The following is a 27,433-nucleotide window of genomic DNA, read 5'->3' as shown; positions in this document are numbered from 1 at the left end:
CTATAAATACCGCTTTAGTGCTCACAGATCACTGTAGCACCTCAGTTCAAGCAAGAGCACACATGAACTGATCATCTATTCCACTTTACTAGTTGTTATAGCACGAAATAAACACAAATGAACATCAGAACGAATGTTGAAAGATACAGTACAACTTACTGAAATCCATATCATGTCTAATGTAATCACTCAGTGTTTTAACCGCAGAAAGACACCAATAATGTTACATTTATCTCAGGAAAAGCCATTCACTGTCCAAAAACTCAGTTAGCTTAAAACAACAACAACAAAAAACTCTAGAGAGGAGCATTTTACTAAATATATGTACTATATTGCTTTTCATTATATTTTTACTCAACCTGTACTTCAAAATGTATTATAAAAACTGTAATTTAAATCTAAGTAGCCCACAAATCAGTTCATGTTAACCTTTTATATTAGGCTCTAGTGTTGTACCAACTGGTACATACTGTAAATTGAGAGATATTTTTTTTCCCTTGAGGAAATTTACCATGTACTGTACCTAATAGGCTCCAATTAATCAATATCAAATCGAATTGAATCAAATTGAATTGCAAGCTTGTGAATCAAATCAAATCGTGAAATTTGTGTCAATGCCCAGTCCTAATACTATCAATGTTGAAAACAGTTGTGCTGTTAATATTTTTATGGAAACCATGATACCATGATTCTGATAACAGATTACTCTAAACTGTAATGTTGACATGCATTTTCTGTAAAGCAGCTTTGAAACGATATGTATTGTGAAATGCGCTATACAAATAAATGTGAACTGAACTGAATTGATACACTTTTTTCCCCTTGGATTCTTTGATGAATAGAAAGTGCAAAAGAACAGCATTTTTTGAAAAACTGATTATTTTTTTTTGTAACAATTTAAAAGTCTTTTGATCAATGCAATGTGTTCTTGCTGAATAAAAGAAATAAACTACCTTTCAATAGTAGGCTATACATAAAAAAAGGTCAATTCAGGTCAATTCAGTCACATTAAATTACATATTTTTCTTCACTTTAATGATGGTAATGTCATCCAGGGCAAGCAAAATACATTGATCTATTTGACAAGAATAGCATTCATCTTCTCAGGGCAGACAAGGAGTGCTTTTGAGGATGTCACTATGCTGAAGATTCAGAGAAGAAAACTTAACTGAAGATGGAGGTAATTTTGAAACCCGCAGTAGCATAATCCATCATGTGTTTATACAGTGGGGATTTCTGATAAGCACCATGGCTTGTGGCTCAAGAGAGTGTAAGTGTTAGTGAGCAGAGTGGGTCGAGCAGCCCTGAAATGATGAGATCCTCCAAACACTGAGCCCTGTACACACATACACAGCAGCACATGCATACAGTAAATGTGTGCCAGAACACGCACACACACACACACTTCCTGTCCATTCAGCCCGTCTTTCCTGGGTTGTATAGTGAGTATCTCCCTGAGCAAGTCTCCATGCTGCTTTTCACACACCTAAAATAGAACTCAGCAGATACAAGAAACCTTTCATTTGCATTGCGTTAGAAGAAGCTCATGAATAGCTCTGTGAGGGTCCTTTTGCTCTCTCTCTTTCTCCCCCTCATGCATTTTTTTGCTCCAGGGGCAACTCTTCATGATCAAACATGCCTATTCATCTGACTGGATGGAACTGCCTAAATTCAAAGCCAGAAAGATAGATGGATAGATAGAAAGAAACAGAGAGACAAGAGCATCAATCACTCTTCTCTTTATCTTACAGTGATATTTGCCTTTTCCAAAAGCAGTCTGATGGAAAACAGACAACTGATGACCTCCAAACGTATACTCTTTATCCCTCTCTTCTTTCATTATAGAAGAAGACTTTAAAGTTTGCTTTTGGCATCTCCCCTGCACTCAGAGAGAGAAAAGGACAGATTTTTTTGTGCCCAACAGGAATAATACTGACTATCACTTCTCCATAAAAAATTGATGCGGAAAGAACTATAATAATAATGAAATAAATGTGGTTTCTGTGGATACATCAGCAAAACGGAATGGACAGCCCACACGTCCTCGCTTACCCCGGATCACTGAGTACCTGTCTATAAAAGTGGCCTCTTTAATGCTCAGTGGCTCAGTGTAATTCTAAATGACAAGCATCAACGTTGTTTTATTCTGGTCCTGAAACCACAGGCTATATCTGCTCTATTAATAATCTATGCTTTCAGCTTGGCTGCACTATGAGGTCGTCTCATGCACGCCGGCATGGGGCGTGGGAGCAAGACAGGAAATGCACTGTCTCACCTGTACATGGCCTCACCTGTAACCTGCCTGAGATTCAAGCAGTGAGGGAGCATGAAATACAACTAAAAGAAGGGGGAAACACCCTTGCCAGATTATGCTACACTACTGTTCAAAGGTTTGGGGTCAGTAAGATTTCTTACTGGGAAAAAAATAATAATTTTATTCAGCAAGGACACATTAAACGGATCAAAAGTGCAGAAATTTATGATGTTTCAAAAGATTTATATTTCCAAATAAACAGTTTTATTTTAACTTTCTATTCATCAAAGAATCCTGAAAAAAGGTGTATTACAGTTTCCACAAAAATATTAAGCAGCATTGTTAATAATGAGAAATGTTTCACTAAATCAGGATATTAGAATGATTTCTGAAGGATCATGTGACTCGGAAGACTGGAGTAATGGCTGATGAAAACTCAGCTTTGTATGGAAGCTTGTTTCCACCACTGAATAAAAAATAAAAAAGGTAACTGCGACTTTTTATCTCGCAATTCTGACTTTTTTTCTTAGAATTGCGTGATTAACTTGCAATTACGAGTTATAAAGTCCAAATTGTGAGTTATAAAGTCAAAATTGCAAGATACAAAGTCAGAATTGCGAGTTTATATCTCGCAATTCTGAGAAAAAGTCACAATCGAGAGATGTATACTCGCAATTGCAAGAAAAAAATTGTCAGAATTGCAAGATAAAATGTCGCAGTTATCTTTTAAATTGTTTTATTCCGTGGCAGAAACAAGCTTCCATAGCTTTCACATCACAGGAATTAATTATATTTCAAAATATATTACATAGAAAAAAAATAAAAATTTAAATGATAACAGCATTTCACAATATTACTGGTTTTACTGTATTTTGATCAAATAAATGCAACCTTGGTGAGCATAAGAGACTTCTTTCAAAAACATAAAAAAAACTTACCAACTCCAAACTTTTGAATGGATGTGTATTTTACAAAGATCAGCATACATCAATAGCAACTGTACATTTAAAGCCGTTGTTGTAACTTTTTCTGTCTGTTTACTTGAATTGTTGTACTAAAGAAACTACTTGTTTTGGTTCTTGATATCAAGTGCTGGTCAGGACTCCAAAAAGCTTATAAATGCTGCCCTAGAGAAAGAAAGTGAGAGAGATAGCTGAGAAGAAGGATTCACAATAGATAAGAAACAATGACTTGTTCTTTTCACTGCCTTTAATAAGAGTTTGTACCTTTAAGGCAGAGTGGACCAGAATAATAAAGGTTGAAGAGAGTAGAGAGGTCAACACTGCTGCATTTTAAAGCCTTAAGGTCAGTTCTGCTCAAGCGTCTGAGCAAAACACCTGTCCGGAGGAGCAAACAGCAAATTATGAGCAGGGCTGGACTCCATTTTCTTCTGCACTGCCTGTGCACGCTCAAGCCAAGATTAATCCTGCAATTATTCTACTCGAGTCTCGCACCACACACATATGGAGCCGTAAAGACAAGACACTAATTAAGTGACAGCGAGAGAAGGAGAAAGAGAGAGAGTTTCCCTAAGCAGATCTGTGAGATGAGATTACTAACCTTACTGAACATAAAGGAAGATCAGTCTATGCGGAGGAGTCAGAGCTCTGCTAAGATGATGAATGTGTGAGTGTGTGTAATGTGCCCTTACTCCACAACGTGATTTGATGGTCAAAGCAATTTATGACTCGGCAAACCAGAAAATTCATTAATACATAAATTACACTCAGATGAGAGAGCATGCAACTCAGAAAGTAACCCTAAACAATATTCACCCTCATGTTCCTATGTTACCAAAAATACTCTCCAGCTCAGTATCTTTAAAGAGGATCTCTTATGCTTTTGTTCACATTTTTAACTTTCTTTAGTGTTTAATGTTGCTGTTTGAGTATGAAAAAGATCTGCAAAGGATCCAACTTGGTTATGTTAAGGGGCGGGACATTTCCAAAACAAGCTCAAAGCGGCTGACCAATCACAAAATCCAGCTGACCAATCAGAGCACATTGCACTTTTCAGAAGGAGGGTCTTCATTGAGATTGTTTGCAATCATGTGGTTCTGATGACGTGCAAAATTCAGCTGGAGGGCAGGAAGTAAAGAAACAGAATGGAAGACATAGACGAAAGTCCGTATTGTAGCGTTTTTTTGACACTATTTCAAAAGACAGATATAAACAGAATATCCCCACATATGTTGGACGTGATCCTTGTGTTATGAAGAGGAGCGATTTTCTACTGAATTGAAAGACCTACCTGCCATCGAGGCAGTAGATATAGAGAATAAGAAACTGCTGTCATGCCGTGTTGAGTTCTAGTCTGGTTTGTTTATATCGTGCTGCCTTTCTGCTAGTGAGTTTAGGGCAGTATTTTGATTTTCTGTTGTGATTGTGAAAAATGTTGTCATTGAAGTCCATTCATGCTGAATCGAGAGTTGCAATAGGAACTCACATCATCATTCAGGGAAAAAAACTGGATGGTGTAATACAATTTTTGCATTTTCTACGTGTAAAAAACACTAAGGGAAGCAGGTTGAGGAGGTGACAGGAAGATGCTGTATAGAAAATCTAATAATGTCACTGATTAAACCCACTGCCTATCAATTAATAAAATAATTACATTGCTGAGTGTTTTTGAAAGTTTCGTATTTTGTTTGATTTAATAATTAGCATTACATTTGCGAGTATGACTCAGTTTGTGAAGGAGCATAACTGTAACCTAAGTGAAAACACCAAATGATCATGCAATGGGATAAAATAGCTTCTCTTCCCTGCAAACAATACCAAGAAGAATGTGAATATTTAATCAAGTCAAAAAAAAAAAACAAAAAAAAAAGGTAAGCAGGTATCCATATTAATTTCAGTATCAGGAGATGCAAAACGCTATTAAAGGCGACAACTTTTAAAGTTAAAAATGATAAAAGTTACATAAACAATAAAAGCTCCTGGTGGTTTCTCAGTTTGATCGATTTGAGCAACCACCAACGATGCAAAACATATGAATTTTGAGTTTGTTATAGTGATTCCTATATAGAAAAATCACTTCCTGCCCTCCAGTTGCATTTCGTGCCACAGCAATGACGTCAAACAACCTATTAAACAGAGTGTTACTGACAGACTGGGTAGAGAAGTGCAACAATGTAAATTATGTGAAAAATAAGGTGTTTTTTTTTAAACATTCAAGCATGAAAACCTGTTTTATTAGACCCCAAAAACAAAATCAAGACTTTGTAAAAGGGCATAACAGGTCCTCTACCTAGTTCACTGAGGTCAGAAGAAGAATGCAGAATTTTTTTTTAATAAATAAAAACTAATAATAGAATAATGAAGAACTAGCTCAATTAGTTTTATTTTGTTAGCCAAGTGAAAAGGTGAATTTTTTACTATTTCAGTAAAAAGGTATAATAAGTAAATAAGGGTATAATATAATTAGGGTATAAAAATATTAATAAAAAAATCACATATTAATATCATTAAAATTACTGTTGGGTTTAAATATTACATTTATGTTAGTACATCTAAAGCATTTTTTGTGTAGTATATCAGAATCAGTCTTCTGATAGATAAATGATTCATGTTGAGTATGCTGTATTGCATAACTGCAGGAAAAGGGAGTCAATAAAACTGACTTACATTCCAAAAACAGCGGGAATTCTGATGCACAACATAACGTCATGCTGCATACTGCTGAAGTATGCCTCAAATATCAAAGAATTTAACTATTTTTTAAGAAGGATGGTTATATGCAATGTTCTTTGTTCCTGTGTCTGGCAAGCTCTCAGGAATGTGGTCAATTTTACAAGCCTTTACTCACTCACAGCCTACTGCTAATCAGGAACGAAACGCTGAGCTCTGTCAAGGAATACCGCCGTCTTCTTTTCTTAGAGAGAAAAGATTTAGCTTAGCCCATGTGAGGATGTTCAAATCTTCCTCATATTGAAGTCTTCAGTAGAAAATTAATTGGTTAACCAAGCATAAAGCCGGTTTGATGGAATCATATTTCAGTAGAAAGCTCCCCATTGAAGGCAATTATGGAACAGTGTGGAGAGGGCCGTGGGGGTCTGAGACCTTCACTGAAGCTGAATTTTGCCTAAAATGCTGTCTGGTTTCAAGGTCATGACTCAACTCTCAAACTGGGCATTAAGTTTCAAAGGAGCAAGATTCATTACAACATTTATGACCTTTTAATGGATCGGAGTATGGAATATCAGTAACTGCTGGATCAAAGCAAGTGAAACTCCTACTGACCCCCGAGCTGGATATTTTTACCTCAAAAGTGTCCATGAGATGATTCGGCATGCTCCCTGGACAGCCTCTGGGGCAGACTCATCTATTTTCTCTCCATCATACTCCTCTACTACTGCTATCTGCCAAACGTTATACCACTTTGTCATTACTGTTCATGTCCAATCAAATGTGATGTCAATCAAATCTCCATAGAGACATCATCAGCTTCAACACAAGTTCACTGAATTCATTCTGACTTGCCAATTTTGATTAAGTTTCAGCCTAGTGTTAGTTTCAGTGTATTGAAAAAGTACAACTGGTTATAATGTTAATAAATGTAGAAAAGGTTTTTATTTTAAAACAATATCCTCTAAATGCTTGAATTTGTAGTGGTTGATGTTGCATAAGTAAAATGTTGAATAAGCTGGTGTTAGAAAAAATCCAAAGCAAGCAAGTAAGTAAGTAAGTAAATAAATAAATAACAAGACTATAAATAAAACTTCTTTTGAAATAAGTCTCTTGTGCTGTTTAAATAATTTTAACTGTGTAAAGAATTTTAATATATTTTAAAATGCAATTTATGTGATGGCAAAGCTGAATTTTCAGCATAATTACTCCAGTTTTTGACACTGATAATAAGAACCATTATTAATAATTCAGCCCTAATAATAAGCACCAAATCAGCATATGTGACCCATGAGGAAATTTTCAAAAATTATTTATTGCTATTTTCACATTTTCAATTAAAAAACCTTCAAAATGATGTATGATTTGTTGGAATCAGACAAAAAAAAAAAAATGAATGAATGAGCTACACCTGTTTGGTCGATAGAGTCAGCAAAGTCAATTATGAGAAAAATTGAGTTTAAGTTTTCTGAAGGTTCCCAAACAAAATCACCTAGCAACCATACCTTAAAATGACTGGTAATGACACCAAAAATGGCACACACCAAGTCAAGACCAAATAGGAAAAATATATATTCAACTTTTTTTTTCCCCATGACACCACAATTGTTTAATTAACATTAATGAAACAGACAGCCTCTACACAACAATATCATAACAAATTTCAAGGCCCAGAAAGGTAGTAAAGACATCATTAAAATAGTCCATGTGACTACAATGGTTCAACCTTAATGTTATGAAGTGACGAAAATACTTTTTGTGCGTAAAAACAAAACAAAAATAACGACTTTATTCAACAATTTCTTCTCTTCTCTGTCAGTCTCCTACGCTGTTTACGTTTGTACACACAGTGCACCTCTTCCGGGTTCTATGTCAGAATGCTCATTCATTATTGGTGCTGCTCACGTGAACAGCGTCGGCCAATACTGAGCCGGAATTCTGATGTAGAAACTGGTAGCGCTGCACTATGTCTGTGTGCTGTGTACAAATGTAAACAGCGTAGAAAACTGGCAGGGAAGAAAATTAATTGTTGAATAAAGTTGTTATTTTTGTTTTGTTTTTGCGCACAAATGTATTCTTGTTGCTTCATAACATTAAGGTTGAACCACTGATTTCTGAAGGATCATGTGACACTGAAGACTGGAGTAATGATGCTGAATATTCAGCTTTAGCCCTCACATGAATAAACAACATTTTATATAGGAGTCAATTCAGGTTGATAGAAAACAGTTCTTTTACCTGTAATATATTTTACAATATTACTGTTTTACTGTATTTAATCAAATAAATGCAGCTTTGGTGAGCATAAGAGATTTCTTCTTAAAATCTTAATGATTCCAAACTTTTTTTACCAATAATCTATATGTACACATACTGTACACACACACACACACACACACACACACACACACACACACACACACACACACACACACACACACACACACACACACACACACACACACACACACACACACACTTAAATTTCATTCAAGCCATGACAGAGTGCATTGATCCACCAGATTTACCTCTGTTTGCTATGTATTGAATGTGAAAGGATGGCTTTATTGGTATATCAGTTCCCTCTGTGTGCAAAGTCTCTTAAAGTGGATGGCTATGCAAACAACTCTTTGCGTACCAGCTGATATGGACTCATAGGATTCATTGGCATACAAAGTGCTGTAATTTATATCACTTCTGTTAGTTCTTATACCAACAGAAGCTCATGTTTGCACTAACATGATATATTGCATTTCAGCACAAATTAATGCCTCGTCACGCTAAATAAATGATCCCTGCTTGACCTCAATAAGTCACAGTGTATGTAAAACATCCAGTTAGCTTCCAGTGGCAGTTTATGTGTCCCTGGTGTCCATATTGCTGTCACGCATAGTTAGCAATTACACTGTCCAATTACATTTCTAAACTATCTGAGACTTGTAATTAGCATGTAAGCTAAAGTTCCCCTGTCTGCTTGCTCTGATGCGATGTTATGGGAACTCGAGCACAAGTCATTATCACAGGCAAAAATATGGACCTGAAAGAAACTCAAAGACTGAGGGTCTGAGGACAAAGTTTTCAATTCACTTAATCAAACTAGGGCTGGATGATGTAGAAAATAATAATAGTAATAATAATATAAAATACAAATACAAATTTAAATAAAACCTTATTTTATTTTATAAAAGCAAAATAGAAGACTGCCACCTTGGCTTAAAAAAGAGCACAGATTCATTGAATCATTTCTTTATCATTTGCATCATCAATAAAAAATTGTTTTCTGAAGAAGTTAAATATTGATGATGTTAATATAAGGATTAAATATCACTCTTACAAGTGTAATTTAGTGAAAAATAGTAAGGAAACATCTTATTTTTTGCTAGATTTTTATTGTGTTTCAAAATAAATATATCACCCAGCATTTTCAGACCTAATAAATATTACTAAGATACATTTATCATACTGTCAAAAACCAGACAAATGCTGAGATATAATTGTTCTAGCTGTACTGCCCAGCCCCAATTTACATTTACAACCAGTCACAAATTAAACAGTGTGAGTAAATTACATGTTATTAAAATTCAAAAAAGGGCTAGTAATGGAAAATGAATGAATACAAGTCTGTGAGCCATTACAGCGAGATGCCACCTCTGCTACTAGCAGATTCACAAGAACAGATTAGTGGAAAAATTATGACATAATTTGATTGTAATAAATGTAATGGTTTTCTTTTCTCTTGAGTGGATGAATAATGGACTGATGCCACTAGCATCTCCCCCAGGACAACTGTTTGGCTGCAACGTGAAATGTCATATTTCTACATTCTGTTTACTCCCATTAAATCCAAAATGCCAAGACAATGCTCAGATCAGATCCAACAAATACTACAGCGAACGCCAAACAGCAACCCGAGGAATGATCCAAATTTTAATCCAATAATTAGGCTGATTGGCAGAATGAAACCATTGAGCAGATTAAATTGTTTGAAATGGAGATCGCCTCTCAAATAAATGTGAAAAATAAGTGGAACTGTGCAAAAAAATTGAATTGATTGATAATTCTAAGGCAATTTAAATTGATTTGTGAAAGATATTAGAATCTGTTCAGCATCTACACACATTTTCTTATTTAATAGATATTATATAGATATTTTTCAGATGTAATTTTATGGTTTGTCAAACAGATGTTCTGGTGAAAATGAATGTTGATGCCCGCACTTAGTAATTTATCCACAAATAATAGAGTGAATACATTGTATTTCTCATCAGGGTTAAGCTGAGAAAACGTAAACTGGTTTAAACTGCCTTGAAAGTAAATAGGAACTGCTATCCTTTTTGTAATTGATGATAACAGACTGTGTCCAGTGCTGGATGACTTATATGTGCGTGCGTGTGCTATAGTAGGTCAAGTAAGTACAGTCAAGTGGCACTTTAACACAGTAAACAACAATAAAAATGTGCTGGCACACACACACACACACACACACACACACACACACAGACTCTAACTGTGTCTAATACAGAACATGGCTTGGAGGAAAGGATCAGCTGTTATTATGGATGAAAAGATCTGCATTGCATTTGTACTGCAGGGATCTTCCAAACTAAAAGTTTGCAGATAAAAGAGCCTGAACAGCCACAGGCATTTGCAGACCCATTACTAAAATCCCTCAGCATAACTGTGTACACGGCCCACAGGCCAATAAAACATGAGCACATACATGCAAGCTTAAACAATGAAAACCACACACTTCTTCATTAGTAAATGTGTAGTTTCATTTGTTAGAGGCATTGACTTGCTCTCAGGCCAAACCTAGACGTCCTGAATGTTTGAAATCCTCAGAGTCCTTTTAACCTCATATAAAAGTGTTTACTGTTCATTTTCAAGATGTGTGTGGAAAAAGAAAGAAGGGGAGAGACATGGCCCTGGAGGGTTAGCAGGCACTGCTGGTCTTGTGCCATGACGGATAAATTTGAGGCTTTATAGAGGTGGTATTGATCGAACAAAGGCACTACATGAAACGTGTGTGTGTGCGGTTCAGGTGTGCCCTCTCTGCCCTGTTTGACAGGCTGTGCTGAAGGGTACAGGGCACTCGGCTGCCATGGTGACTCAACTTGGACAATTAACACTGACTGTGCACTCTAAAAATAAATAAATAAAGGTCCAAAAAGGGATTCCATAGAAGAACCATTTTCGATTCTCCAAAGAAGCTTTCAATTAATAGAATTTTTTTTTTTTTTTTCTTAGTGTAAAGAACTTTTAAAGAATCCTTTTTTTCCACTACAAAGAATCTTTTGTGCAATAGAAAGTTTCTTCATGGAATTATAGACGCCAATAAATAACCTTTATTTTTAAGAGTGTGCGCATCTCAAGAGTCTGTATGTTAAATTCCTTTGCTCTATAACTTATGTGTTCAATCTAACGGAATGCTATATAATATTTTACTAGACTCCGATCAAGGCTTTGAAGAAACTCTCTGAATGTGCATATGCTAATGCCAGCAATTTCCCTTGTGAAATGGCAAAAGTTACATAACTAGAATGTGTCGAGCTCTACTTTTGAACACGGTGTCTCAATTTTATTTATGCCTTTGAAGTAGTCAAAACCTTGAGTGACTATTCCTGAGTGGAATTTAAAAAAAAAAAAAAAAAAAATTTCAGACTCCAATTTTCCTGGTCTTTAAAAACTCTCCTGATTAAGATAACTTCGGTTTTTACTGAAATCTGCGCCATTAACCGTGGTATGGAGAGTTGTTTCTGGCTTATTGAACCCTTGAAGATGTTGTTACATAACAGTTTAAGCGGGGGTGGGCGCAATCAAATCGTCCTGCCATTATATCGGACCATCAAGAGTGTCAAATGAAGAGCAAAAGCACTCCTCGCACTAACCGGGCATGCATTACCGTGTGCGAGCGAGCGAGCTAGCTTACATCCGGAAAGAAAAAAATGGTATAAAAATTACAGAAGTGTCATGCTATTACACGCTACAGTGTACATGGTAATGAGATAGTTGTGTGCTGCCATTTAAGACATTGACGGCTGTACAGTGTGCACTTAGAGAAACTCATCTGACAGGGAGAAGCAGAAAATGTAAAAATATGATCAAATTAAGTTGTTTAAACATTTTTAAAAAAAATAAATAAAATTACCCACCGGCTTGTGTCAAGGCAAAAAACAAGCTAATTCTTTCCAGTGACAGAGCCTGTAATGAACCAGCTGCTGCTCAGGTCCGTACACGGGCTGATATTCCCCACATTCCCATATCACCGTTTACTCCCCTAACAGCTTCCAGGTCAGTAATCTGTAGACTGAGATACATGCCCAGTCTGTTGCATATGAGGACCCATTCGCCAGGCTGTCTTAATATGAGTACAACAGCATAATCCCTCAAGGTACAGCTGAGAATCAAGATTCTCCAGAGAAAGCCAGAGCCGTGAGAGGATGCATAACCTTGATGTGAAGATATTAAAGCAGTTGATGGAGCAATTAAGAGATGCAGCTAATAATCTTCATCAAGGCTGTTCAGCTTACTCAGGGTAGTGAGGAATTTTATAAACCGCTAAAGGGAGATTCCCCGCTGTCTCATAACTTGGCAGCTGATCAACCTCAGACCTTGCTGGTGTGCAACAAAGCATGTGCCTTATTGCCACTGTGTATTGTAAAACTAATAAAAAAAAATGTGGATATATATAATGCATGAGGGAAGCTAAATTTGTAGTATTTTGTTGTTGTTTTTTAGTAGTAAATCCCAGCAGCAATTTCATACCTAATTTTCTACATATGTAACACGCTGCTAAACTCCAATAGCAATGTCTCAAATGTATGAGCTCTGTTCCAGATCCTCAAGATGGTCTTCTTTGCTAATGTCATACCACACTGAACTGTTTTTTGATACTTTACATCAATGAAGCGCAGAGAAAAGCCACTAAAAACCAAGATCCTTGAGTTTCTGTACATTTTCTGAACAAAAAACAAGGATTTTGCACCAATTTTTAAGTAAGCCCAACTATAACCAGGCTGTATTGTGTTTGATGACCAGTTTGGGCAGTATGACATTTCTCTACAAAGAAAGAACTCATCTAAACAGAACATGCAGAAAAAAATGTCACTTTATTGTATGTCACTGTGTCCTTCTGAAGATCCCCTGAATGCAAGATTGCAGCATCGTACCTCAGGTAGAGAATGAACAATAATGCTCACTTGGCTCCATCATCATTCCCACCTTAAACATGTTTTCCACATTATGCCTCTGGAACAGCTGCCAAACAGATGTAATGGCAAGGACAGCTGTCAAATTCTGCCACTTTGAATAACTGAACTTGTAGATGTGCATTTTTCATTTTTCCTAAGTGCTAGGAAACTATTTAGGCTGGAGTAATGAACATTTCGATGAAAAGTGCTTCCTTTTTATGGCTCTTACTCATTGGCTGCTGTAATTCACGAGCATGGTATTACTTAACATTTGGCTGACTTTTTGTCCATGCAGAATGTGTAATAAAGATTTGTTTCATGCATATCGGATTTAATCTTACTCTTGCCATATACATGCAGTAAGTTCTTAGAGCTCATGTAAACCATAAATAAATCCCTGGCCATTACAGCTCTTCTGATTCTGACTCAACCTGGCTTTCCACTGGCAAATTGCACATCATTCGAACCCTCTGATCAAAATGTCACTCAAACAGTGAGAGATGTGATTCATAAAATGCCATAAATGTCTTGACCGCACAGAAAATGTTGTCCTGGCATGGTATACTGTGGTATGTGAGGGTGTGAGCTGATACTCGACCTAATTTGCGCGCGTCAAGTATTTGGTATTGAATCGCGGTTATTTGGCGGCCCCTAGCGAGAGCTGTGTGAATAACGTCAACTCGTTTCGCAATCTGGTTAATTACGAGCCCTCTAGTTATTCTCAAAAAACAGCATCACTTAAAATGTTTCCCCGGGAATATTAACAATACAAAGCTGTGAGGTTTAAGTAAGACATCGCATTAAAAACAAGTGAAGTGAAAACAGCATGACGCGCATCAACTTGCCACAAAACTCTTCACAGATGACAGGATTTTGGCAATGGGCGTTTAAAGCATTCAGCCCTTAGCTGAGAGATTTCAAAAGGGATATTTATTACCTGCGTGTGACACACCGTTTCAGCCACATTTTTCCAGACAACAATTCCGAATCAGTCCTCCTGGTATTCGTCCATTTATGCGTTCCAACAAACGTCGACGCTCGAGCGTAATGGTCACCTTAAGTTAGACACCTTACTCCAAATGTTATGGATGCTAGCATTCTAATGTTATATATTCCGAGAAACAGAAAGCTTGAAATAGCTCCACGTCTCTCCAGAGCTCAACAAACGAGGACTGGGCGAAATATTCACAAAAAACAAGGACGCGTCTTGTCCCCTTTTTTAGTTGCTCGCTGTTTTCTCCTCAGAAGTGCGCACGGACGTGCAGAGCGACCCAGCGGCAGCGTGGGCAGCTGGACGGTTCAGTTGCTTCTCAACAGCCGCCTTCTTTTACATTCACAAGTTCATTTAGATTATACTCCACTGGAAAAAAAAAGTCAAGAAGCGATGGGAACCAGACGGCAAGGTGACGGCGTCAACATCGCCCGTGCGCTGCGCTCGCGGTCACCGCGCACTTTTTCTACATTGCCATTATGAGACAGAGCACAGGCAAAAACGGAAGATAAAACATCGAGATTTCCGTGGCGCAAAAGCATGTCCTACATCGGCTGTAGAAGCTCTTCGATAGTTCGCGCAATCTTTCTAGAGTCCAAATAAATTGGTGATGCGGGAAAAAAACAAGAGTGAGGAATGAAACACCACTTCACGGACGCGCGTGATGAGTGGAGCGCGTGAAAGAAACGCTCGTCATTTGGTAGATAGATAGACAGATAGTGTTATCACCACTGCGCGCGCTATCCACCCTCACTCCCTCTCTCTCTTTCTCTTTCTCTCTCTCACATTCTCTCTCTCCTTTCCTCCTCCGTCTGACTAACAACCTGCCAGTCCTGCTTTAGCTGACAAACCCGTGACGTCATTTTAAAGTAAAATATGTAACATTTTAGACATCCTTCCCCCTTTTTCCCTCAGAGGAGTTCATCCGAACCCAATTCTATCCCAATCTTTGCTCGCAGAGATATATCAGTCTGCATATAGGCTATGAAAAGCTCAACCAGTGTACAGCACTTTCCACTAAGGGGGGGATCAGTTTCTCATCCCAAGGTTAATATAGTGTCTGGTGGGTTTACTGAAGCAATAGAGCCATATCCTGCAAATTACATGAGAGTGTAATGCCATATTTTTCTTCCTTGTGAAACACAGAAACTCTTTTTTGCTGTTAAGATGATTGATCTTCCACTTCAATTTACCATATAGGAAGAAGAAAGAGACAGCGGTGGTATTGAATAATGTTGAATTGCTGTTTATTTCACAGGAACGGCTTTAGCTGGCTGAAAATGAATAAAAACTCTGTAGACTGTCAGGCAACAGCAGGAAAGCTCATTAAGCCAGTGTGTTTGAGAGAGAGGCTTTGTGAAAACAACCCTGATGAAGAAAATACATTCTTAAAAAAAACGTTAGTGTGTGTGGAGGTTATGAAATGTCACGTTTGCCTTCATTGTGTGGACCAAAATATCCCCACAAGGATAGTTAAACCTATTGTGGTGACCAGCTAATGGTCCCCATGAGAAAACGGATTAATAAACAATAAATAATGGCTTAATAAAAATCTAAAAATACAAAAAAAATACAATAAGGGTTACATGTAAGGGTAAGGGAAAGAAAATATCATTAGCTCACTATAAAAACAATGGAAAGACATCAACATAATAGCAGGCTTATATGTATATCACTTTATACAGCAAATAAGCAGAGTTAAAAGATGTATTTCCTAAATGCGAGGCATAGAAGGTTTACAACATCTGTGATCATCTAGGAAAGCTGTTTTAAATTGTGCCAGTATAAATCGGGTGTTTGTGGAAATAGAAAATGAAGAGATAAATAAGCAGCATTAAAGTGCAGTACGGCATATCAAATCCAGCCTAAAACGCAAACGTTCAGCAGATTCCAGCCGCACTGCATTTTATCGCCATTACAATCTTACTGGAAATGTATTTTGGAGAAACTATATTTTTTAGCATCTGTAAAGAGATCATTTACACTACCGTATGCACTTAAGAGTTCTTAAGCCTGATGTAACGGAGAAAAAAATCAAATCAAATCTGTACAATCAATGCATTTAACTATACTGTGTGTAAATATATTATATATCATTTATATGTGTTCAATTTGTGCTGAAAAAGATAAACAAAAAAAAAATCAAACAAATTGAGAATCTATATTCTGTGTTTATATGGTAGCAGACAGTCATTTCACTTCCTGTAAAACATGAAATCCTAGCAGAAACCTCAGTTCTTAGAAAACAGTTGTGCAGTTTTGCTGAGTGAGTTATTCATAACGTTCTGTATGTATCAGGCTGGGTATTTACTCACACAGGATTACTGTGTAATCCTTACACTGATGATTTAAGCCTCCAAATGTAAAGACCCCTAAATGCTGACTCAAAATAACATTTTGACAACGACATCGACCACAGCGATTCCAAGTTCAATAACAAGTTGGGCACGTGGCTAACCTGCAATAATTAGATACAGTAACTGTGATTAGTTAAACTTGTCAAGAAACTGAGGTCTTATCTGTCTTGTTTTAATTGAGCTATTACTTCAGCTTCAGACAATTGTGTTATCATATGCAAATAAAGGGGAGTTCACTGGGTATTGTATTTGGTAATTAGCCAAATCGCACTCCATTCATTTAGCTGATTTTCATTTGAAAGGCTGAGGGGTCAAGACCAAGGGTTAGTCTGAGTTAGTGTATATTGTCAGGGAGGCTAAAGGTGAAGGCGTGGACAAGATAATTCTTGGTCATGAATTCGAAGCAGAAGTTATGCAAGTACGAAAGTATTGGATTCTTAAAACTTTCATTTTAAACCTACAGATACAGTCTGTAGCCTTATTGAAGCAGCTGCAGGATTGTTTCAGCTTTAGATGTTTTATGATGATTAGATTTTTCGAAACAGGCCTAGAAAGAGATTGCAGATATTGAATCACTGTTCGCCACACTGTCCATAGGAGCCAAATGTGATTTACACAAGACAGACATGTTGATGGGATCAACATCCTATCAGTCAAATCCCTAACCCTAGTCGGACCGCCCACAGTACATCCACTGACCGCCTGATGCAAGTCAATCTGATTCTATGCTTGCAATTTCTGACAGTTGGGGTGCAGTGCACTAGTCCATCTGGAAATAAAGTTGTTTAGAAGGTACAAAGTTGATTAAATGAGTGCTTTGTTGTTCATGTGGGCTAGACAGACCTAGCCTGAAGGCATTTCTATAATCTGCAAGGAGGTCTATGCATGTCTTAATTTTGTAAAGCGTGTTAAGCATCCACAGAACATAATCTTAACCCAAAACCAAACATGCTGTGACCCTGTGCCCCATAATATTAATAATCGACCATTCACTGTGACCATAAATCCAAAACGTACTTCAATCAGAACCATAAATTCACTACTTCTAACTTACTCTCAATGTTCAGGACCAACATCATATTGTCACAGCTTTGTTGCAACGAAGGAGAAAGAGGGATATTTTTGCAGCAGTATAGTATGTATTTAACAGCAATGAAATCACTAGGAACACTAAAGAGCAAAACAACCACTATACAGTACATGACGTAGAATGGACAAATGAACATAGGAAACTCAGCACACAGAGGTAAAGAAAACTCAACAGGTGAAATTAATTATACTAACAGGCAAACACAGGAAACTAGTGTTGCGTCCTAATTCGGATACTATCCGTCCTAAATAGTATTCGAAATTAGAATTAGTGTGTCCCAAATAGTGTTGCTTTCGTCAACAAAAATTATGACTAAATATCGTCGTCAACGAACCTTTATCACGTGACGAAAATGAGACGAGACGCAACGTAAATGCTGGTCATGTGACAATGACTATAATTAAACGTATAATGCAGGGATGGACAACTCTGGTCCTGGAGGGCCAGTGTCCAGAAGAGTTTAGCTCCAACCCTAATCAAACACACCTGAACCAGCTAATCAAGTTCTTCAGGATTAGTAGAAAGTTATAGGCAAGTGATGGAGATAAACTCTGCAGGACACTGGCCCTCCAGGACCGGAGTTGTCCATCCCTGGTATAATGCAATATTGTTGATGAATAAAAACGAGACTAAATGTGGTTTACAAAATAAAAACTATGCTAAAATGTCTCTTCATTTTCGTTGACCAAAACGAGACGAGACGAAAATGAAGAGACATTAGTTTTTATAAGGTATTTTCTATAAGGTAATAATATAATAAGATAACCTTGTTTGAAATGGGTTTGGCTAAAAGAAAATTTTGGTTTCGTCTATACTACTAGGTACTTATACTATATTGACTGGGTTAAATAGAATTGCATTACTAAAAAGAGACTAAAATACAATTTTCATTGACTAAAACTAGACTAAATGTCATCAGTTTCCGTCGACTAAAACTAGACGAAAATAGTCATGGATAATTCTGACTAAAATAAGACTAAAATGCTCAGACTTTTAGTTGACTGGAACTTGACTAGACTAAAAGAGTATGAACGTGACTAAAACTAAGAAAAACTAAAATGACAGCTTGACACAAAGACTAGACTAAAACTAAAATTAAAACAGGATGCCAAAAACAACACTAGTCCCAAATCATAGTATGTTAAAATGAGTTATCCAAATCATACCCGGATGGTCTACTTTGATTATCATCAGATCTGTGCACACTCTAACGGCTAATATTGCCCACAACCCATTGCATGATGGACGAGGATTTGATTAGAACTACAAACATGAATTAAAAGTGTTAAAAAACTACAAACATGGTGGATATATGAGTCCGACAGTTATGTATTTTCAATACAGGGGTTTGAGTGATTAATAATCAGTATCTAACCTGACGATAAGATATTCGTTCAGTGTTATCCACATTATATTTCTTCTGCAAAAGCACTGTGAACTTTTGGAATGATTTTTTTGTAATGTTTGGTCATTAACTTTTAAAAGCTTCATTACACAAACTGCAAACACATGAGGAGAGTTCTCCGTATGAAAGACCCATGTCTGGTAAATCAACGTGCTACTACATTTCTCTCCAAAACGGTAGGAAATTAAATTAAATTGAATGTTGAGGATTTTAACTGTGACAAGATGATTGACAGGGCAGTTTAAATGGTGTCAGGACGCATGTAACTAAGTGACCGAGTTGTCCGTTAAAGACGCAATTATGACGAAGTAGTACTGTATGTCCCAAAGCTTGCCTACTATTCTGCTACACACTCAAAAGTATGTACTTTTTCTTCACAAAAACAGTAGATACTATTAAGGCATAGTATATGTAGGCGAACTGAGATGCAGAATAGGTCAAGATACACATGGCAAGGAAACACAACAGAACCAAACCAAAATGCACAAACGAACAACATTGAAGAACAAAATAGAAGATGAAATAAACTTTTTCAGCTGCCATTGCTCCAGTGTTGCATGATCCATCAGAAATATGCAAATTTAACATGCAAATATACAACAGTTGTGCTGCTTAATATTTTTGTGAAAATCATAACTTTTTAAGATTCTTTGATTAATAGAATAAATTCATCAGAACAGTTCAACAGAATAGCATTTCTTTGAAACATTACAATTAAAAGTATTAATTTATTTCAATGTCTTTCTATCTTACTGACCCCAAACCTTTGAATGGTATTGTAGTGTATGTTTAACATATTAAGTTGTAATAAAAAAAGATAAATAATTTTATTAATTATACAAGGCATGCAGTATTTATCATGCGGAATATAATAGATTTGATGCGCATTCAGTTCATACTCCACCCACATCTGGTTCTATCCGAATATACAGACACATAATTTTGTCATTGTATCAGATACACATACAGTACTTTTTTTTACTATCCCTTTAGTTTTGACTAGTAGTGCCTAGTTAGCATATTGTCAGACCTCCATTCCCCAGCTGTCACTTCATTAACAAGATACTCACTAGCACTCAATAATCAAGACATGTTTATATTTTGAGGGGTTAATCAATGCTCTATATTTAGAACTGTAAAACCACATAATGATTTATTGATCCTTCAGCAGAACCCGCAAACAGAGTAAATTATTAGTGGAACACCTTGAAACTAATATAATATTTAGCCAGGGTCAAATCAATAATCGGTTACAAGATGACAATTCATTTTTTAAAAGGTATATGAATAGGAATCCCAAGTACAAGTAATGTCCCTGGTCATTCCTCTTTATTGTATAACAGTTGTGTTTCTTTTATATAACTTTTTTATGACTAAGAATTGTTTCACTCATACAAAAGAACAGCAGGCTTTGAATATTTCAAGGAACACTCTGCATTATGTGCTCAATATTCTCAATATTCAGAGCTGTAATAACCCCTTGAAAGGTGGAATAATTGCAAATCACTTTGAACACAACATGAGACACAAATAGCTACCACAACAATAAGACAGTGACCATGACAACCGGACTGAAGAGCGGACATCTCCTCTATCTGATAGTGAAACGCTGGAGATGAGAGAAACAAAAGGGCCCATTTGAGCACAATGTGAGTCGTAGATAGTTAACAGGACAATGGGCATCCAAAAGGGCTTATTTGCTAGTTTTAATCATTACTCTGGCAGTCCATAACCAGGTATTTATAGATTGGTTTCCTGAAAGTAGCAAAATTTTGCCAATTATGATGCTGGAGATACTAGATGTATTAGACTCAAAGAGATCCCCTTGTAAAAAAGAACTTTAGCATACTTTTAAAAAGAGTAGTTATCACCAAAATAAAACTTTTTTTACAGTTCAACTATACACTTAAGTGTGATTTTTTGATCCATGTAAGTATATGTAATTTCATAATTACTTCTATTGTCTTTGAAATATTGTTAAAGTGCCCTGTTGGATGTATAAATAAAGCATGGCAAAAGATGATAAAACATTGATTTAAAATGCCATTTAAAATAATACTTATAATTTTAAGTGTGTCATGAAAGCGTACTCTTTTTAAGTACACTTAAGTGGCCTTATTTTTTCCTAATATTATATACTAAAATAGAATTAAGTGCTCTTAATCAAAAATCAAAATTCTGTTATTATTTACTCACCCTTGCATCATTCCATCCCTTCCTTCTGTGGAACACAAAAGAAGATATTTTGAAGAATAATTCAATCTTTTTGTTTATACAATGAAAGTCAGTGGAGTCCAATACAACACATCCAACTGACTTTCGGTGTATGGACCCAAAAATTTAAATAAAATGAAAAATTTTAGATTTTTTAAAATACAGTGCCTATAGAAAATAGGTCTATAATAGGTCTATAACCTTTCAAAAACATCTTGTTTTTCAACAGCCACAATTCCTTGAATTTATAAATGGTGTCATAAACATGAAAAAATATCAGTATGCACACCAATAGAGCAGTCTTGAGTAGGCACTTGAGCAACAGATGGTATTATTTAGTACACATCAGAGAATCCATTTTCTATTTCAGGTGTTTATGGTGAAGAATACAGAGTGTAAATTAGATTTGTTTGAAATGTTTGAGAGTCTCAGCTGCTTTAGAAAGCTCATTTTACATCAGTCATCCTGCAAATAGTGAGGCTTTCAGTTCAACAGCCACTTATCTTACAAACCTCTTAAGAGTAACAGGCCAGCAATAAGCCCCAACTTGGGCCTTACCCTCCAGACAAAAACATACAGAGCGTTCAACTGGTATTTGATGCACAGAGCTCTTGTTCAGGTAGTTAGAAGCTTCTATAAGAGGATGATGGGAAGAATCACAAGTGATAGACGGTGCATGAGAGGCACAAAGAATAAAACAGAATGACAGGGACAGAGTGAGTGAGAAAGAGGAGCCAAATGAGGAGGTGAGCCCTGGCCTTGTGCATTAATTCTCTGCTCATCTATACTCTGAAGGGCAAGACATGACGTATTACCACTCCCCTCCCCCCCCCACCCCCCCACACACACAGCCATCTAGAGAGGCACACTTTGGTACGCACATACACAGTGTAGCTGAATATTGACTTTTAAATATTTGCATTTCTATCAGCACACATCAGGTCGGGTGTATGTTTGATGTACAAGCGGATCTGAGAACTCATAAACATGCAGATGCCGATATGGACACATATTACGGACCACCTTCGGCCATTTTTAAGTGGGGATCTTCGCCCAGGCAATTTCAATAATCTCACCTCCAGGCTGGGGAGGCGGACCTCAGATTTGCCCGACATCTGATGTTGTCTTTGATTAAGATTCCTGACAAGGCCTCTGGAGTCTGGAGTGTAACACAGTTCTCACCTGGGAAGGGTCTGAATGCTGAAGTGTAGAAAAAGTCATTGCTATGGAAACAGGCATAATACTGAAAACGAAGAAATTCACTTGAAAAAAAAACAGAAGGAGGCAGATTACAGGGTGCATTCGTGTCAGCAAAGTCTTTGGGGGGAAAAAATACGAGCAGACCAAGAGCCATTCTGCCTGACCTGCATGGTATCAAACTGGTTGTGATCAATGTGCTTAGGTGACACTTTGATATACTATGCCTAGTTACCAGGGTTATTTTAGTTAACCATAAACATTTCAGTTAACTGAAAGTTCTTAAATGACAACTCTCTGAGGATTTGGCATGGTGTTGGATATGACAATGTTATTGTATTTGGTCTTGGTGGAATAGTTGCTATGCTACAGAGAATTGCAACTGCTAATACATCAACAGACATGCTGCTGAGAACAGGAAAGACATGCTGCTGCTGCTGCTCATATAATATAATAAAATACCCATAGCAGATCTATATAGGTGGAGCTGGGGGAGGTTGAGGGTTTTGGTAAAACTACTTACAGCAAACGAAGAACCAAACTATTTAAAAGTTAAGCAGCAAGCTCATTGGCTGCAGAATCAGCAAAATCCAATCAGCTCGAGCCATGTTAGATGATGTCATTGTTTGCGGATTGCATTAAGAATGTATCAGCCTGAGCCATCTAGAGTTTACGAACTATATTTTTGCTAAACAGAAACAATAAAAAACATTTTAAATATAGTAAAATATAAAACAGTTATTTTATATTGTAATATTTCACAGTAGTACTGGTTTTACTGTATTTTTGATCAAATAAATGTAGCTTTGTTGAGCATAAGAGACTTCTTTCAAAAGCATAAAAAAATCTTACCAACCAATCTTACCAACCCCAAACTTTTGAACAGTACAGTGTATATATATATATATATATATATATATATATATATATATATATATATATATATATATATATATATATATATATATATATATATAGTGGGTACGGAAAGTATTGCAGCCATTTGCTAAAATCATTTAAGTTCATTTTTTTTTTCCTCATTAATGTACACACAGCACCCCATATTGACAGAAAAACACAGAATTGTTGACATTTTTGCAGATTTATTAAAAAGAAAAACTGAAATATCACATGGTCCTAAGTATTCAGACCCTTTGCTGTGACACTCATATATTTAACTCAGGTGCTGTCCATTTCTTCTGATCATCCTTGAGATGGTTCTACACCTTCATTTGAGTCCAGCTGTGTTTGATTATACTGATTGGACTTGATTAGAAAAGCCACACACCTGTCTATATAAGACCTTATAGCTGTGCATGTCAGAGCAAATGAGAATTATGAGGTCAAGGGGAACTGCCTGAAGAGCTCAGAGACAGAATTGTGGCAAGGCACAGATCTGGCCAAGGTTACCAAAAAATTCTGCTGCACTTAAGGTTCCTAAGAGCACAGTGGCCTCCATAATCCTTAAATGGAAGACGTTTGGGACGACCAGAAAGCCTCTCCTCAGTACAAGACACATGAAAGCCCCCATGGAGGACTCCAAGATGGTGAGAAATAAGATTCCCTGGTCTGATGAGACCAATATAGAACTTTTTGGCCTTATTTCTAAGTGGAATGTGTGGAGAAAACCAGGCACTGCTCATCACCTGTCCAATACAGTCCCAACAGTGAAGCATGGTGGTGGCAGCATCATGCTGTGGGGGTGTTTTTCAGCTGCAGGGACAGGACGACTGGTTGCAATCGAGGGAAAGATGAATGCGGCAAAGTACAGGGATATCCTGGATGAAAACCTTCTCCAGAGTGTTCAGGACCTCATACTGGGCCGAAGGTTTACCTTCCAACAAGACAATGACCCTAAGCACACAGCTAAAATAATGAAGGAGTGGCTTCACAACAACTCTGTGACTGTTCTTGAATGGCCCAGCCAGAGCCCTGACTTAAACCCAATTGAGCATCTCTGGAGAGACCTAAAAATGGCTGTCCACCAACGTTTACCATCCAACCTGACAGAACTGGAGAGGATCTGCAAGGAGGAATGGCAGAGGATCCCCAAATCCAGGTGTGAAAAACTTGTTGCATCTTTCCCAAAAAGACTCATGGCTGTATTAGATCTAAAGGGTGCTTCTACTAAATACTGAGCAAAGGGTCTGAATACTTAGGACCATGTGAACTTAAATGATTGTAGCAAATGGCTGCAATATAACAAAGAGTGAAAAATTTAAGGGGGTCTGAATACTTTCCGTACCCACTGTGTGTATACACATTTTTTAAATGAATAGTGTTATGTCACCTGATGCATCCATTTCATAATGCTCATGAAGAGGTTTTCTGAAAGTCTTTGAAAGCAGCTAAAAGCAGATCCCATTAAACACTCAGAAAATGCAAGTGTACGTGAGCAGGTGCAGGTTGCTGTTGTTTTATCTTTTGTAAGACAGTCCTTACGTAAGTCCTAAAGCTTGACTAACACAGCAAAAACATTTTCTTATACAGTATGTGTCTTGATTTTAATGTAAATTATTTAGACATCCTCAAAACAAGATACATTTACAGAAGCAGATATTTTCAATATTTTCAGATTGTTTCCAAATATTTCTTGTAATAACTTCATGTTATTCTTATAGCCATTTATTTTCTAAGCATACAGTAAATCAAACTAATTTTGTCAGGAGATTTTTGCCATATTTATTCTGTAATTTTAAAGCCCAAAACCATAGTAACTGTCACCATATGATTTTTTTTTTATTTATTTTTTTTTTTTTTTAAATGGTTTATTGTTGTCACAACCATAACAAAGAAACAGCAAACAGGAGTGTTTAGGCGTTTGTTGTCTGTAATGTCCCACAAATTACTGCTATTAAACATCATACTTTAATTTATCAGGGACAAATATTTTATTATATTCTTACTGTGATTGTTTTAGCCCTAAGCATAGCAGATATTTAAGCTCTTTGACAAATACTTCAAATTAACATTAAAATAAAACAGTAAACACTTAAAAAGTATCCTAATCTCTAATAGAATAACATGCATATTCAATGTGATTTCTTTGAGTTAAAAGGTGAAATTTCATATTTACATTCAAAACTCACTATGCGTCACTGCAAATGATCGACAGGAGCTGAAATACCAGCCTGTATGTGAGTTTCATGGACTCAAGCCAGTGACTATAGCATGCAAACAGGCAAGGAAGAAATCTGTGCATCTATTTTAATTCAGCTACAGGGGAAACACCCATTAACCCTGTGTCTTGTCACATCCTCTCTTCTTCTCTTCCATCTGACAGCTCACTTGTCCTTTATCACCTCAAAAATGAAACTGAAATGTGTGCTGAAGAACTCAAAATAAACTGACAGCGATAACGAGAGGATCCCTGATGTATGCAAGCAATAAAAGTGTTCATTTGAGTGCCTTTGGCGAGATCGGTGATTGCACTTGATTTTTAGGTTATTTGTGCATTTAAATAGATCATTAGTGACCTTTTTCCATTTGAAGGGAAAGACAAAAACAGAATGGATGCAAAAGAGAGAGGCAATGACTGACATGTGTGCATTTTCCCTGAACTCATGTTCCCAGCATGTGCTCACATCGGTGTGGTTAATGGGTTGTATAGTACAACATCTTACCCCTTCAGTGACCCCGGTGGTCAGGTTCAACATGCCGTCAGCAGTTTCTCTTTCTTTGGGCTCTGCGCAAGCTGTCACCTGTGAGACCTGAGTCTTTTTCCTGTCCTGACACTTTATGAGATCTGAGTGTGAAAACACCAGCCCTTTTCCAAATGACCCTAAGTCTACCACTGTCCCTTTCAGCCCTCGTCTTACCATCTGTGTAAATTTCAATGCACCTCTACATGTGTTTTGTTTTAGAAGGTGTCGGAAGTGAGAAAAATGTTCCAAAACCTGAAAAAAGTACCACTTTAATTCGATGGCCCACTTTAGACATTTTACTAACTATAAGTTACTTTGCAACTATGTCAACTAACTCTCAGAGTATTAACAGACTGTCTGCTTAATATCTGCTAACACTTTATTTTGATGCTCCCCAAACAGACTATAAGTAACTTTACAACTACATGTAAACTTATTATACTCACCCATACCCTAGCACTTAACCTAACCTAACAGTTTTAGTAGAATGTCTAAAGTGGACCATCAAAATAAAGTGTAACCCTGAAAAAATGACTTTGTGCACTTTTAAATTGCATGAACAGAGAATCTAATCACAAAAATCATGCCGCTCTAACTGTGTGTCCTTCATATATAATAAATAGCTGATGCTTTGGGCATGTACAGTATCTTGTATCTTATCAAGCTGTATCTCTCAATAGAGAGAAGTCAGAAAGCTCCCGAAGGTTCAAAGCAAGTTGCGCAAAATCAGCTTTATTTTCAAAGTACCCTGACACTATGCTCATACATATTGAAGATTTCTTGGCAGTAAAGAATCTGATATGTATTTAAGCATTTGCCAACCAATATGCTAATGTTTTTTTATTTAAAGTCTGAGTAGTTTTGAGTTCTGAAAACAAAAAAAGAAAAAGAATATTAAAATCATCCCTGTTAAACTTGATGTGACAATATCCACCAGTATCCTAAGGCCTATAGTCAGTATTTGATAAGAGGGAAATGCTCTACAGCTACTGTAACAGTATAGTCATTATGATTCCTGTCTTGTGTTTAAGGAATCTTATTTTGATGTATATTCTTATTCCTATTGTTTCTGCTCTTCCTGTGATTATTTACGGTTTTATTTTGCTGGGTCCGTCATACTGTATAATACGTGCTACATTTGGTTTGAAATTTATTTTGTGACTGTTAAAAAAAAAAAAAGTATGCACTATATAGAATAGCCAGAACTGTTGAGCTCGTAAAACCCAGTTTCCCTCATAATCTCTAACTGTTTCTCCTCCATATTGCTTTAAAATATAGCACTGTTTGCAGAATTCAAAAGTGCCTTAACATTTTGTGGTCTGTGCTGACTCTCGTGTCTCTGGACCGGAGCAGACTGTGCTCGCGCTTCAGCGGTTCACGTGACACAAATGCAAAAATTTACTTAATTTGCGTAATAGGAAAGCATATTTACACTGTCTGAATTGTTCCCTATCCTCCATCTACT

General features: G+C 36.7%; 1 protein-coding gene across 1 annotated transcript in view; it reads right to left on the bottom strand.

The window, feature by feature from the left end:
* ajap1 (adherens junctions associated protein 1) overlaps nt 1-26,145 on the bottom strand; it is a 58,900-nt gene extending 32,755 nt beyond the window's left edge. Inside the window, exons 1-2 of the mRNA XM_067395616.1 lie at nt 25,948-26,145; nt 22,204-22,370 (exon numbers count right to left, since the gene is read on the bottom strand). Coding sequence (XP_067251717.1) covers nt 22,204-22,370; nt 25,948-26,145 — 365 coding nt within the window. The remainder of the gene's footprint in view (nt 1-22,203; nt 22,371-25,947) is intronic.
* Nucleotides 26,146-27,433: the final 1,288 nt, after the last annotated feature.

The sequence above is a fragment of the Chanodichthys erythropterus genome, chromosome 9 (assembly GCF_024489055.1).
Source record: "Chanodichthys erythropterus isolate Z2021 chromosome 9, ASM2448905v1, whole genome shotgun sequence".
NCBI lineage: Eukaryota > Metazoa > Chordata > Actinopteri > Cypriniformes > Xenocyprididae > Chanodichthys > Chanodichthys erythropterus.
The sequence above is the reverse complement of the archived record's forward strand: the minus strand, read 5'-3'. Positions and strand labels throughout refer to the sequence as shown.